Here is a 14,466-nt window from a genome sequence, read left to right as displayed (position 1 = left end):
GGATGGATGGATGGATGGATGATTGGAGAGATAGATGGGTGATTGGATGGATGGATGGATGGATGATTGGATGGATGGATTATTGGATGGATGGATGATTGGATGGATGGATGGATGAATGATTGGATGGATGATAGATAGATGATAGATGACTGAGATAGATTGGTAGATAGATATATAGATAGATGATAGATGACTGAGATAGATGATAGATGATAAATGACTGAGATAGATTGGTAGATAGATGATAGATAGATAGATAGATAGATAGATAGGTGATAGATGACTGAGATAGATGATAGATGACTGAGATAGATAGATTGGTAGATAGATAGATAGATAGATAGATAGATAGATAGATAGATGATAGATGACTGAGATAGACTGGTAGATAGATATATAGATAGATGATAGATGACTGAGATAGATAGATGATAGATGATAAATGACTGAGATAGATTGGTAGATAGATGATAGATAGATGATAGATGACTGAGATAGATAGATTGGTAGATAGATGATTGATAGATAGATGATAGATGACTGAGATAGATTGGTAGATAGATATATAGATAGATGATAGATGATAAATGACTGAGATAGATAGATTGGTAGATAGATGATAGATAGATGATAGATGACTGAGATAGATAGATTGGTAGATAGATAGATGATAGATAGATAGATGATAGATGACTGAGATAGATTGGTAGATAGATATATAGATAGATGATAGATGACTGAGATAGATAGATGATAGATGATAAATGACTGAGATAGATTGGTAGATAGATGATAGATAGATAGATAGATAGATGATAGATGACTGAGATAGATGATAGATGACTGAGATAGATCGGTAGATAGATGATAGATAGATAGATAGATAGATAGATAGATAGATGATAGATGACTGAGATAGATTGGTAGATAAATAGATGAGTATAGATTATAGATAGATGACAGATATATGATAGATGACTGATATAGACAGATAGATTATAGATAAATAGATGACTGATTAGATAGATGATAGATGACTGAGATAGATTGGTAGATAGAAAGATAGATAGATAGATAGGCTGATAGATAGGCAGACAGGTAGGGAGAGAGGATGCTCAGAGATTCATGAAGCTAATCAGCAAGGCTGGGTTGGCTTCCAAGCTGTTTCCGCAGCCTTTTCTATTCCCTGTGTGCCTTGCAATCTCCTACACGTGGATCTTTCTCTCTAAATCTCCCAGATAATTAGGTGGAAAAAGCCAACCAAGAACTAGAGCTTTGCACACAGCTGTCCGGGGCTCCGTGAAAAATATCCTGGCCTTTGCTTCTTCCCATTTCTGTGCATTTGGAGTTGCTGGAATCCCCAACAGCTGGGTCCAGCTCAGACCAGATTTCCAGGGCAAATAGAGAGACATTCCACAGGGCTCTTTCCAAATCTGTTATGATAACACACTGTCAGTGCACACACATCCAAACCTCACAATAGGGGCCAGGCAGTGGCACAGCTCGTTAAACGTTCACATTACAATGCACAAGGATCAGGGTTCAAGACTCCTGGTCCCCACCTGCAGAAGAGAAGCTTCACAAGTGGTGAGACAGTGCTGAAAGTCTCTCTCTCTCTCTCTCTCTCTCTCTCTCTCTCTCCCCAGTAGACTGGAATGGAATAGGATAGAATATGATAGCGTAGGGTAGAATAGAGTGGAATGGAATGGAATAGGATAGGATAGAATAAAATAGAGTAGAATAGAATAAAATAGAGTAGAATAGAATAAAATAGAGTAGAGTAGAATTGAATAGAACAGAATAGAATAGAATAGAGTAAACAGAATAGAATAGAATAGAATAGAATAGAATAGAATAGAATAGAATAGAATAATAAAAAGTTCTGGTGGTGGCAATTGTGTGGAATTGTACCCCTCTTATCCTACAGCCATGTCAATATTTCCATTTTATAAATAAAAAGGAATAGAATAGAACAGAACAGTGTGGATTATGATAGTAGGGACTCACCTGGCTGAGTGCACCTGTTCCCAGGCACAGAACTCTGGAGGGGAGAACGGGGTGGAATCAGCATTATCTCATTATTTTGAAAATCAATATTAACAGTCTATTAAAATTCATATAAAAAGATTTCACAGCGGCATTCGCCCCTTAATTCTACCCAAAGGGGAAAGATTCAGGACCCTTCCAACGCAGACTTTGAATCTTCTAGTGAAAGTCAGCTTCCATATTAATTAGTCTTTCCTTTGGGGGAAAAAAAAAACCCATTCTGCTCTCCCCAGGGCAGGAATTAAATTTGCAAAAAATGCAAAAATTTGCAAAACTGGAGAGAAAGATAGGTTTGCTGCAACCCTGTCAGGAGACGTCTGGGACCTGGTGATTGCACTAGCTCTGTTTTTGGGGGGTGAATTTTTGGTCTTATGGTGAAGCTAAGATTCCCTTGCAAAAAAATATTATTACTACTATTGTGATGTTGATGATGATGATGCAGGATGCTTTGGAAAAGAAATCCCAGGCTGATTGCAGCAGTGGAAGCTCAGGGCACACCAAACCAGCATGATCAGCAAATATTTCTTTGAAAAATGTGGGTCCAGCTCAAGGACAGGTGGAAGGATCCTGGTTTGAGCCCCTGGCTCCCTACCTGCAGGGGAGTCGCTTCACAGGCGGTGAAGCAGGTCAGCAGGTGTCTGTCTTTCTCTCCCCCTCTCTGTCTTCCCCTCCTCTCTCCATGTCTCTCTGTCCTATCCAACAACGACGACATCAATAACAACAATAACTACAACAACAATAAAAAAATAACAAGGGCAACAAAAGGGAGTAAATAAATAAATATTAATTTTCGTTTAATTGTGGGTCGTGCCTCTGTGGGGAGCAGTCAGGAGACAGATAGATAGATAGATAGATAGATAGATAGATAGATAGATAGTAGATAGATGATAGATACACAGATGATAGATAGATAGATAGATAGATAGATAGATGGTAGATAGTTAATGGATAGATAGATGATCTATAGATAGATGATAGGTAGATCATAGATAGATGAGAGAGAGAGAGAGATGATAGATGATAGATAGTTAATGGGTGGATAGATGATTGCTAGATAGATTGATAGATGTAAATAGATGATGGATAAAGAGTAGATAGATAGATAGATGATAGGTGATGGATGATAGATATATAGATGATTGATAGAAGATTGATAGGTGATCGATAGATGATTGATAGATGATAGAAAGGTAGATAGATGATAGATAGATGGATGGATAGATAGATGATTGATAGATAGATATGTAGATAAATGGATGGATAGATGGATGGATAGATGATTGCTAGATAGATTGATAGATGTAAATAGATGATGGATAAAGAGTAGATAGATAGATAGATAGATAGATAGATGATAGGTGATGGATGATAGATATATAGATGATTGATAGAAGATTGATAGGTAATCGATAGATGATTGATAGATGATAGAAAGGTAGATAGATGATAGATAGATGGATGGATAGATAGATGATTGATAGATAGATATGTAGATAAATGGATGGATAGATGGATGGATAGATAGATACATAGATGATAGATGATTGTTAGGTATGTAGATAGACAGGTGATGGATGATAGATATATAGATGATTGATAGAAGATTGATAGGTGATCGATAGATGATTGATAGATGATAGAAAGGTAGATAAATGATAGATAGATGGATGGATAGATAGATGATTGATAGATAGATATGTAGATAAATGGATGGATAGATGGATGGATGGATAGATAGATCATAGATGATAGATGATTGTTAGGTATGTAGATAGACAGGTGATGGATGACAGATAGATAATATGGATAGATGATAGAGATATATAGATGTAGATAGTTTTAAATAGATATAGATAAATATGCATGTAGATGGATGATAGATGATAGATACATAGACAGATAGATGATAGACTGGTTGATTGATAGCTATAGAGAAAGATGATTGATATGTGACAGAAGATAGATAAGACACATCGATGTCCAGGTATATAGGTATGGATATAGATAGATTTCTAGAAATATAGATAATATAGAGGTAGATACATAGATATCTCTGTATAAGATAGATAGATAGATAGATAGATAGATAGATAGATAGATAGATGTAGATAGATGTAGATAAATATATTAAGGGAGTTGGAGTTAAGCGCAGGTGGCGCAAAGCGCAAGCACTGGTGTAAGGATCCTGGTTCGAGCCCCCGGCTCCCCACCTGCAGGGGAGTCGCTTCCCAGGCGGTGAAGCAGGTCTGCAGGTGTCTGTCTTTCTCTCCCCCCCTCTCTGTCTTCCCCTCCTCTCTCCATTTCTCTCTGTCCTATCCAACAACAAGGACATCAGCAACAACAATAATCATAACTACAACAATAAAACAACAAGGTCATCAAAAGGGAAAATAAATATAAAATTTTTTTAAAGGATAAATATAAATAGGTTGGCATAGGGATATACAGATAGAGGGAGGTATGGAGATAGAGATCAGTATAAATATATGTGTGTATATAAAGATAGATGATAGATACAGATAGATGAGAAATAGCTGACATAGAGAAATGATAGATATAGACATAGGAATAGATAGATGGTTGATTAGATAGATGTAAGATAGATGATAGCTATAGGCACAGGGATAGAAATATATAGACAGATGATAGATAGATGATTGGTAGATAGAAGATTGATAGGTGATCGATAGATGATTGATAGGTAGAAAGATAGATGATAGATGATAGATAGATGATTGATAGATAGGAACATAGATAGATGATGGATGGATAGACTGATAGATGATTGTTAGGTATGTAGATAGATAGATGATTGATAGATAGGTAGATAGATGATAGATATAGATAGATTGATAGATAGATGATTGATATATGATCGATAGATGATTGATAGATAGGTACGTAGATAGATAGGTAGATGATAGATGATTGTTAGATAGGTATGTAAATAGATAGATAATTGATAGGTAGATAGATGATAGATAGATTATAGATAAATAGATAGATGATGGATAGATAAATAGATGATTGATTGATAGATAGATAGATAATGGATAGATGGATGGATGGACAGATGGATGGACAGACAGATGGATAGATAGGTAGATAGATGATTGATAGATAGGTAGATAGATGATAGGTAGATAGACAGATGATAGATAGATGATTGATAGGTAGATGATAGATAAACAGATGATAGATAGATAGATAGATAGATAGATAGATAGATAGATAGATATAGATAGACAGACAGATAGATATTGATCACACAGGTAGGGCAGCACAGTGGGTCACCTGGGAGAATCATTTCTTTGTGATGAGATGCCCAGGTTCAAATTCTGATGCCACATGGGTGGCTTAGGGCACAAGAAGGGGGTCAGTAGTTTGGTTTGTGTGATATCTATCATCTATCTATCTATCATCTATCTATCTATCATCTATATATCTATCTATCATCTATCTGTCTATCATCTATCTATCATCTATCTATCTATCATCTATATATCTATCTATCATCTATCTGTCTATCATCTATCTATCTATCATCTATATATCTATCATCTATCTGTCTATCATCTATCATCTATCTATCTATCATCTATCTATCATCTATCTATCTCTATCTATATATCTATCATCTATATATCTATCTATCATCTATCTATCTATATATCTATCATCTATCTGTCTATCATCTATCTATCATCTATCTATCTCTATCTATATATCTATCATCTATCTATCTATCTATCATCTATCTATCTATATATCTATCATCTATCTGTCTATCATCTATCTATCTATATATCTATCATCTATCTGTCTATCATCTATCTATCTATCATCTATCTATCATCTATCTATCTCTATCATCTATATATCTATCATCTATCTATCTATCATCTATCTATCTCTATCATCTATCTATCATCTATTTCTCATCTATCTATCTCTATCTATCATCTATATATCTATCTATCATCTATCTATCTATCTATCAATCATCTATCTATCATCTATCTATCTCTATCATCTATCTATACATGTATCTATCTATCATCTATCTATCATCTATATCTATCTATCTATCATCTATCTATCTATCAATCATCTATCTATATCTATCTATCTATCTATCATCTATCTATCTATCAATCATCTATCTATATCTATCTATCTATCTATCATCTATCTATCTATCAATCATCTATCTATATCTATCTATCTATCTATCATCTATCTATCTATCAATCATCTATCTATATCTATCTATCTATCTATCATCTATCTATCTATCAATCATCTATCTATATCTATCTATCTATCTATCTATCATCTATCTATCTATCAATCATCTATCTATATCTATCTATCTATCATCTATCTATCTATCAATCATCTATCTATACATGTATCTATCTATCATCTATCTATATCTATCTATCTATCATCTATCTATCATCTATCTCTCATCTATCTATCTCTATCTATCATCTATATATCTATCTATCTATATATCTATCATCTATCTATCTATCAATCATCTATCTATCATCTATCTATCTCTATCATCTATCTATACATGCATCTATCTATCATCTATCTATCATCTATCTATATCTATCTATCATCTATCTATCTATCATCTATCTATATCTATCTATCTATCATCTATCTATCTATCAATCATCTATCTATCTATCATCTATCTATACATGTATCTATCTATCATCTATCTATATCTATCTATCTATCATCTATCTGTATCTCTATCTCTCTCGCCCCTCTCTCTCTTTCTCTCTTTTTGCCTCACTCTCTTCTCTCTCTTTTGTCTCCCTTCTTCCTCTTCTCTCCCTTTGCTTAGCCTTTTCTCTCCTCTCTTTTTTCTAACTTTTCTCTCTCCCCTCTTTCATTCCGTCTCTTCTATCTCTCTCTCTGTTTTGTTGCCTCACTCTCTCCTGTCTTCTCTCTCTTTTGTCTCTCCCTGTTCTGTCTCTTCTCTCACTTCTTTCTTACTTTTCTCTCTCCTCTTTTTCATTCTCTCTCTCTCTTCCTCTCACTTCTTTCTTACTTTTCTCTCTCCTCTTTTTCATTCTCTCTCTCTCTTCCTCTCACTTCTTTCTTACTTTTCTCTCTCCTCTTTTTCATTCTCTCTCTCTCTTCCTCTCACTTCTTTCTTACTTTTCTCTCTCCTCTTTTTCATTCTCTCTCTCTCTTCCTCTCACTTCTTTCTTACTTTTCTCTCTCCTCTTTTTCATTCCCTCTCTCTCTGTCTCTCTCTCTCTGTCTCTCTCTCTCTCTTCCTCTCCTTCTTATCTCTTTCCCACTGGAAAAACTCAGCCCAGAGCGACAAAGCTTCAGCCACCACAGCAGAATCGATCCAGAGACGCTCGTGAAAACAAACAAACCAACGGAAAAAAAGCTCAAAAAATTAGGATGTGTCCAGGTCGCACTGAGAATGGCCCCTCTTGTCTTCCCCACAAACTTGGGGTCCTGCGTTCACCCTGCAGACCCGGGGCCCCCTGACTGTCGTCTGTCTTGCCTTCCAGGCTTTCTGAGCACCGGTGACCAGGCAGCCAAAGGAAACTATGGCCTCTTGGACCAAATCCAGGCCCTGCGTTGGATCGAAGAGAATGTGGGTGCCTTTGGGGGGGACCCCAAGAGGGTGACCATCTTCGGGTCTGGGGCCGGAGCCTCCTGTGTCAGCCTCTTGACGCTGTCGCACTATTCGGAAGGTGAGCTGGGGCTGCCGGCACCTTTTTCCGGGCAGGGTAATATTCCACCGCAATCCGCCTCCCATCGTGTCTTTGGCCGGGGAGGGTGGTGCCATCATTCTAGCAATCGTGAGGACGGTCGCTGTGAGTAAGGATGTGTCTGAAGTGTCGCTGTGAGTAAGGATGTGTCTGAAGTCTTAAAGGTTATTTTTATTATGATTGTGATGATGATTATACATTATTATTGTTCCTAGTTATTATTTTCACTTTGAAAGCCAGTAAAGGAGTTCCCTGTGCTGCTGCCGCCCAATAAATGAGAAATAGTGACTATGCCCCCTGTGCGCACATCCCTCTCAGCTTATTCCAGAAGAGAGAGTTTGCATGCTTTGAGAGACAGAGAGAGAGTTTGCATGCTTTGAGAGACAGAGAGTTTGCATGCTTTGAGAGACAGAGAGTTTGCTTGCTTTGAGAGAGAGAGTTTGCATGCTTTGAGAGACAGAGAGAGAGTTTGCATGCTTTGAGAGACAGAGAGAGTTTGCATGCTTTGAAAGAGAGAGTTTGCATGCTTTGAGAGACAGAGTTTGCATGCTTTGAGAGAGAGTTTGCATGCTTTGAAAGAGTTTGCATGATTTGAGAGAAAGAAAGATATTGCATGCTTTGAGAGACACAGAGTTTGCATGCTTTGAAAGAGAGAGTTTGCCTGCTTTGAGAGACAGAGAGTTTGCATGCTTTGAGAGAGAGTTTGCATGCTTTGAAAGAGAGAGTTTGCATGATTTGAGAGAAAGAAAGATATTGCATGCTTTGAGAGACACAGAGTTTGCATGCTTTGAAAGAGAGAGTTTGCCTGCTTTGAGAGACACAGAGTTTGCATGCTTTGAGAGAGAGTTTGCATGCTTTGAAAGAGAGAGTTTGCATGATTTGAGAGAAAGAAAGATATTGCATGCTTTGAGAGACACAGAGTTTGCATGCTTTGAAAGAGAGAGTTTGCCTGCTTTGAGAGACACAGAGTTTGCATGCTTTGAGAGAGAGTTTGCATGCTTTGAAAGAGAGCGTTTGCATGCTTTTAGAGATATAGAGAATTTGCATGCTTTGAGAGACAGAGAGTTTGCATGCTTTGAGAGAAAGAAAGAGATTGCATGCTTTGAGAGACAGAGAGAGTTTGCATGCTTTGAAAGAGAGAGTTTGCATTATTTGAGAGAAAGATATTGCATGCTTTGAGAGACAGAGAGAGTTTGCATGCTTTGAGAGAGATAGAGAGTTTGCATGATTTGAGAGATAGAGTTTGCATGCTTTGAGAGACAGAGAGAGAGTTTGCATGCTTTGAAAGAGAGAGTTTGCATGCTTTGAGAGAAAGAAAGATATTGCATGCTTAGAGATAGGCTGCATGCTTTGAGAGAGAAGTTGTATGCTGAGAGAGAAGTTGCATTCTTTGAAGAGAAAGAGAGAGGTTGCATGCTTTGAGAGAGGAGGAGAGAGAGAGAGAAAGTTTGCATGCTTTGAGAGAGACAGGTTGCATGGAAAGAGAGAGAGAGTTTGCATGCTTTGAGGGGGGCTACATTCTTTGAAGACAGAGAGGTTGCATGCTTTGAGAGAGAAAGAGGTTCCATGCTTTGAGAGAGACAGGTTGCATGCTTAGAGACAGAGAGGTTGCATGATTTGAGAAAGAGATATTGCATGCTTTGAGAAAGAGAGAGGTTGCATGATTTGAGAGAGAGGTCCCATGTTTTGAGAGAGAGTTTGCATGCTTTGAGAGTGACAAGTTGCATGCTTAGAGATAGAGGTTGCATGGAGAGAGAGAGAGAGAGAGAGGTTTCATACTTTCTGGGAGAGGTTGCGTGCTTTATAAAAAGAAAGGTTGCATGCTCTACGAGAGAGATTTCATGCTTTAGGAGAAAGGTTGTATGCTTAGAGAGAGAGAGGTCACATGCTTTATGAGACAGAGAGAGAAGAGCTACATACTTAGAGAGAGAGAGAGGTTGCATGCTTTGAGAGAGAAATAGAGAAATATGTTACATGATTTGAGAGAGCTATTCCTTAGAGAGAGAGAGAGGTTGCTTGCTTTGAGAAAGAGAGGGGTTGCATATTTTCTGAGGGAGACGTTGCATGGTTTCTGAAAGAGATTTCATGCTTTCTGAGAGAGATAGACATTGCATGCTTTCTGAGAGAGATTGCATGCTTTCTGAGAGACATTACATGCTTTCTGAGAGAGATAGATGTTGTATGCTTTCTGAGAGAGATTGCATGCTTTCCAAGAAAGAGACATTACATGCTTTCTGAGGGAGATTGCATGCTTTCTGAGAGACATTGCATACTTTATGAGAGACATAGATGTTGTATGCTTTCTGAGAGACATTGCTTGCTTTCTAAGAAAGAGATGTTGCATGCTTTCTGAGGTAGACATTGTATGCTTTCTGAGAGAGATAGACATTGTATGCTTTCTGAGAGAGATAGGAATTGCATGCTTTCTGAGAGAGATAGACATTGTATGCTTTCTGAGAGAGATAGACATTGTATGCTTTCTGAGAGAGAGGCATTGCATGCTTTCTGAGAGATATAGACATTGTATGCTTTCTGAGAGACATTGCATGCTTTCCAGGAAAGAGACATTGCATGCTTTCTGAGATTGCATGCTTTCTGAGAGACATTGCATACTTTATGAGAGAGATATATGTTGTATGCTTTCTGAGAGACATTGCATGCTTTCTGAGAGACATTGCATGCTTTCCAAGAAAGATGTTGCATGCTTTCTGAGAGTGACATTGCATGCTTTCTGAGAGAGACAGACATTGCATGATTTCTGAGAGACATTTCATGCTATCTGAGAGAGATAGATGTTCTATGCTTTCTGAGAGATAGACATTGCATGATTTCTGAGGACATTTTATGCTGAGAGAGATAGACATTGTACGCTTTCTGAGGGAGATTGCATGCTTTCTGAGAGACATTGTGTGCTTTTTGAGAGACATTGCATGCTATCTGAGAGAGACAGACGTATGCTTTCTGAGGGAGATTGCATGCTTTCTGAGAGACATTGCATGCTTTCCAAGCAAGAGATGTTGCATGCTTTCTGAGAGAGACATTGCATGCTTTCTGAGAGAAATTGCATGCTGAAGGATAAGGAGAGAGAGAGAGAGAGAGAACCAGGCCCCCTGAGCCCCGTGTGTTGCTGCTGTCACCGGCCCAGCCTCAGCCCTGCCCCCTGTGCCGCCCTGTCCCCAGGTCTGTTCCAGAAGGCCGTCATCCAGAGTGGCACGGCCCTGTCCAGCTGGGCTGTCAACTACCAGCCGGCCAAGTACACGCGGCAACTGGCGGAGCGGGTGGGCTGCGGGGCGGCCGACACAGCCCAGCTGGTGGAGTGTCTCCGCGCCAAGAGCCCCCGGGAGCTGCTCCAGCAGGCCGTGACCCCCGCCACCTACCACATCGCCTTCGGGCCGGTGATCGACGGGGACGTCATCCCGGACGACCCCCAGATCCTCATGGAGCAGGGCGAGTTCCTCAACTACGACATCATGCTGGGCGTCAACCAGGGAGAGGGCTTCAAGTTCGTGGACGGACTGGTGGACGGGGAGGACGGCGTCACCCCCAGCGACTTCGACTTCTCTGTGTCCAACTTCGTGGACAACCTGTACGGCTACCCTGAGGGCAAGGACACCCTGAGGGAGACCATCAAGTTCATGTACACCGACTGGGCCGACAAGGAGAACCCAGAGACGCGTCGCAAGACCCTGGTGGCCCTGTTCACCGATCACCAGTGGGTGGCCCCCGCCGTAGCCACGGCCGACCTGCACGCCCAGTACGGCTCACCCACCTACTTCTACGCCTTCTACCACCACTGCCAGAGCGACATGAAGCCCAGCTGGGCCGACTCAGCACACGGGGACGAGGTGCCCTACGTCTTCGGCATCCCCATGGTGGGCCCCACCGAGCTCTTCAGCTGCAATTTCTCCAAGAACGACGTCATGCTCAGCGCCGTGGTCATGACCTACTGGACCAACTTCGCCAAGACCGGGTATGGGTACTGGGTATGGGTACTGGGTACTGGGTACTGGGTACTGGGTAGGGATGTCTCAAAGCAGGTGGAAGAGGAGGGGATACAGGACCCCGAGGTCACTGATAGGAGATGACTTTCTCTCATCTGTCTCATCCATCTATCTACCTACCTGACATCAGTCACCTATCTATCACCTATCTATCTATCACCTATCTATTATCTATCTATCTATCTATCTATCAGATGATCTATCATCTATCTCTCAATCATCTACCTACTATCTCATCTATCAATCTATCATCTACCTAGTCTATCATCTGTCTATCCATCTATCTATCTATCATCATCATCTCTCAATCATCTATCATATATGTATCTACCTATATCATCTATCATCCGTCTATCACCTATCTATCACCTATCTATTATCTATCTATATATCTATCTATCTATCTATCTATCTATCAGATCATCTATCTCTCAATCATCTACCTACCATCTCATCTATCAATCTGTCATCTACCTAGTCTATCATCTGTCTATCCATCTATCTATCTATCATCTCTCAATCATCTATCATGTGTGTATCTACCTGTATCATCTATCATCCATCTATCTGTCATCTATCACCTATCTATCACCTATCTATCATCTATCATCATCTATCTCTCAATCATCTATCATGTTCTATCTACCTATATCATCTATCATCCATCTATCAAATCACCTATCATCTCTCAATCATCTACCTACCATCTATCTATCATCTACCTATCATCTGTCTATCTACCAATCTATCATCTACCTAGTCTATCATCTATTTATCAAATCGTCTATCATCTATTTATCAAATCATCTACCATCTATCTCTCAATCATCTACCTACCATCTCATCTATCAATCTGTTGTCTACCTAGTCTATCTATCATCTATCATCATCTATTTCTCAGTCATCTATGATGTATCTATCTACCTGTATTTATCATCCATCATTTATCTATCTACATAACCACCTGTATATCTATCATCTATCTCTATATCTATCTATATCTATGTGTCTATCTATCTGTCATTTCTCTTCTTCATCTTTCATCTATCTGTAATCTATCTATCCTCTATCTGTTCATCCCTCAACCATCTATTGCCTGTCACCTGTCATCTTTTTTTCTGCTTTATATCTTTTTTTATTATCTATAACTTTTATTTATAAAAAGGAAACATTGACCAAACCATAGGATAAGAGGGGTACAACTCCACACAATTCCCACCACCAGAACTCCGTATCCCATCCTCTCCCCTGATAGCTTTCCCATTCTCTATGCCTCTGGGAGTATGGACCCAGGGTCATTGTGGGATGCAGAAGGTGGCAGGTCTGGCTTCTGTAATTGCTTCCCCGCTGAACATGGGTGTTGACAGGTGGATCCATACTCTCAGCTTGCCTCTCTCTTTCCCTAGTGGGGTGGGTCTCTGGGGAAGCGGAGCTCCAGGACACACTGGTGGGGTCATCTGTCCAGGGAAATCTGGTTGGCATCATGGTAGCATCTGGAACCTGGTGGCTGAAAAGAACGTTAACATACAAAGCCACACAAATTGCTGAACAATCATGAACCTAAAGGCTGGAAAAGTGCAGATAAAGATTAGGGGGTCTCTGTTTTGTAGATAGTTAGTAGGCATATTTTAGTTATATTCCAAAGGACCCATGACTGTACTAGTTATTTTTTCCCCCTGAGCCTGAAATCTGATATGCAGGTGGACCCAAGTTATTGTCTGGGGAGATGGTGTCATGGCTGGAAAAAGGACCAGAAATCTGGATCAGGGAAGAGAGTAGCTCCCTAATATGGGAAAGGGGTATCAATATTGTTGACTGTCAACCTTATCGATTGGATGTGATCTGGGGCCCATATTCAGCTTAGGAGCTTGTGTGACCTCTGCCTCTCTGTAGATCTGAGCTCACATTCTGTGGTCATGAGTAGGAACGTATCAAGCTGTCATCTATCTATCTATCTATCTATCTATCTATCTATCTATCTATCTATCTATCATCTATCTGTCTAACCATCTATCATCTCTCTTGCCATGCAGGCTGTTTTTTATTATTATTATTATCTTTATTTATTGGATAGAGACAGCCAAAAATCAAGTGGGAAGGTAGAGATAGAGAGGGAGAGAGACAGAGAGACACCTGCAGCCCTCCTCCACCACTTGTAAAGCTTCCCCCCTGCTTGTGGGGCCTGGGGGTTCGAACCTGGGTCCTTGTGCCATGTAACTTGTGTTCTCAACCCATTGCACCACCACCTAGCCCCTCATCTATCTTTCTCTCAGTCATCTATCTCTATCATCTATCTATCTATCTATCTATCTATCTATCTATCTATCTATCTATCTATCTATCTATCTATTCATCTATCATTTATCTATCTAGCTATTCATTCATGCATCATCTATCTTATCTGCTACCTATTTATCTGTCATCTGTTTATCACCTATCATCTTTATCTATATGTCTCTCTCTCTCTCTCTCTTTTTTTTTTTTGCCTTCAGGGTTATTGCTGGGGCTTGGTGCCTGCACCATGAATCCACTGCTCCTGGAGGTTATTTTTTCCCCTTTTGTTGCCCTTGTTTTATCATTGTTGTGCTTATTATTGTTGTCATTGATGATGTTGTTGGATAGGACAGAGAGAAATGGAGAGAGGAGGGGAAGACAGAGAGGGG

General features: G+C 39.6%; 1 protein-coding gene across 2 annotated transcripts in view; it reads left to right on the top strand.

The window, feature by feature from the left end:
* Positions 1-14,466, top strand: part of NLGN4X (neuroligin 4 X-linked) — a 144,364-nt gene that overhangs the window by 116,611 nt on the left and 13,287 nt on the right. For both annotated transcript variants that reach the window (XM_060183099.1, XM_007538446.3), the window contains 2 exons: positions 7,599-7,784; positions 10,983-11,772. In XM_060183099.1, the coding sequence (XP_060039082.1) occupies positions 7,599-7,784; positions 10,983-11,772 (976 nt within the window). The remainder of the gene's footprint in view (positions 1-7,598; positions 7,785-10,982; positions 11,773-14,466) is intronic.

This window comes from Erinaceus europaeus, chromosome X (genome assembly GCF_950295315.1).
Source record: "Erinaceus europaeus chromosome X, mEriEur2.1, whole genome shotgun sequence".
Lineage (NCBI taxonomy): Eukaryota > Metazoa > Chordata > Mammalia > Eulipotyphla > Erinaceidae > Erinaceus > Erinaceus europaeus.
Note: the sequence above shows the minus strand (reverse complement) of the source record. Positions and strands in the feature narration are given on the sequence as shown.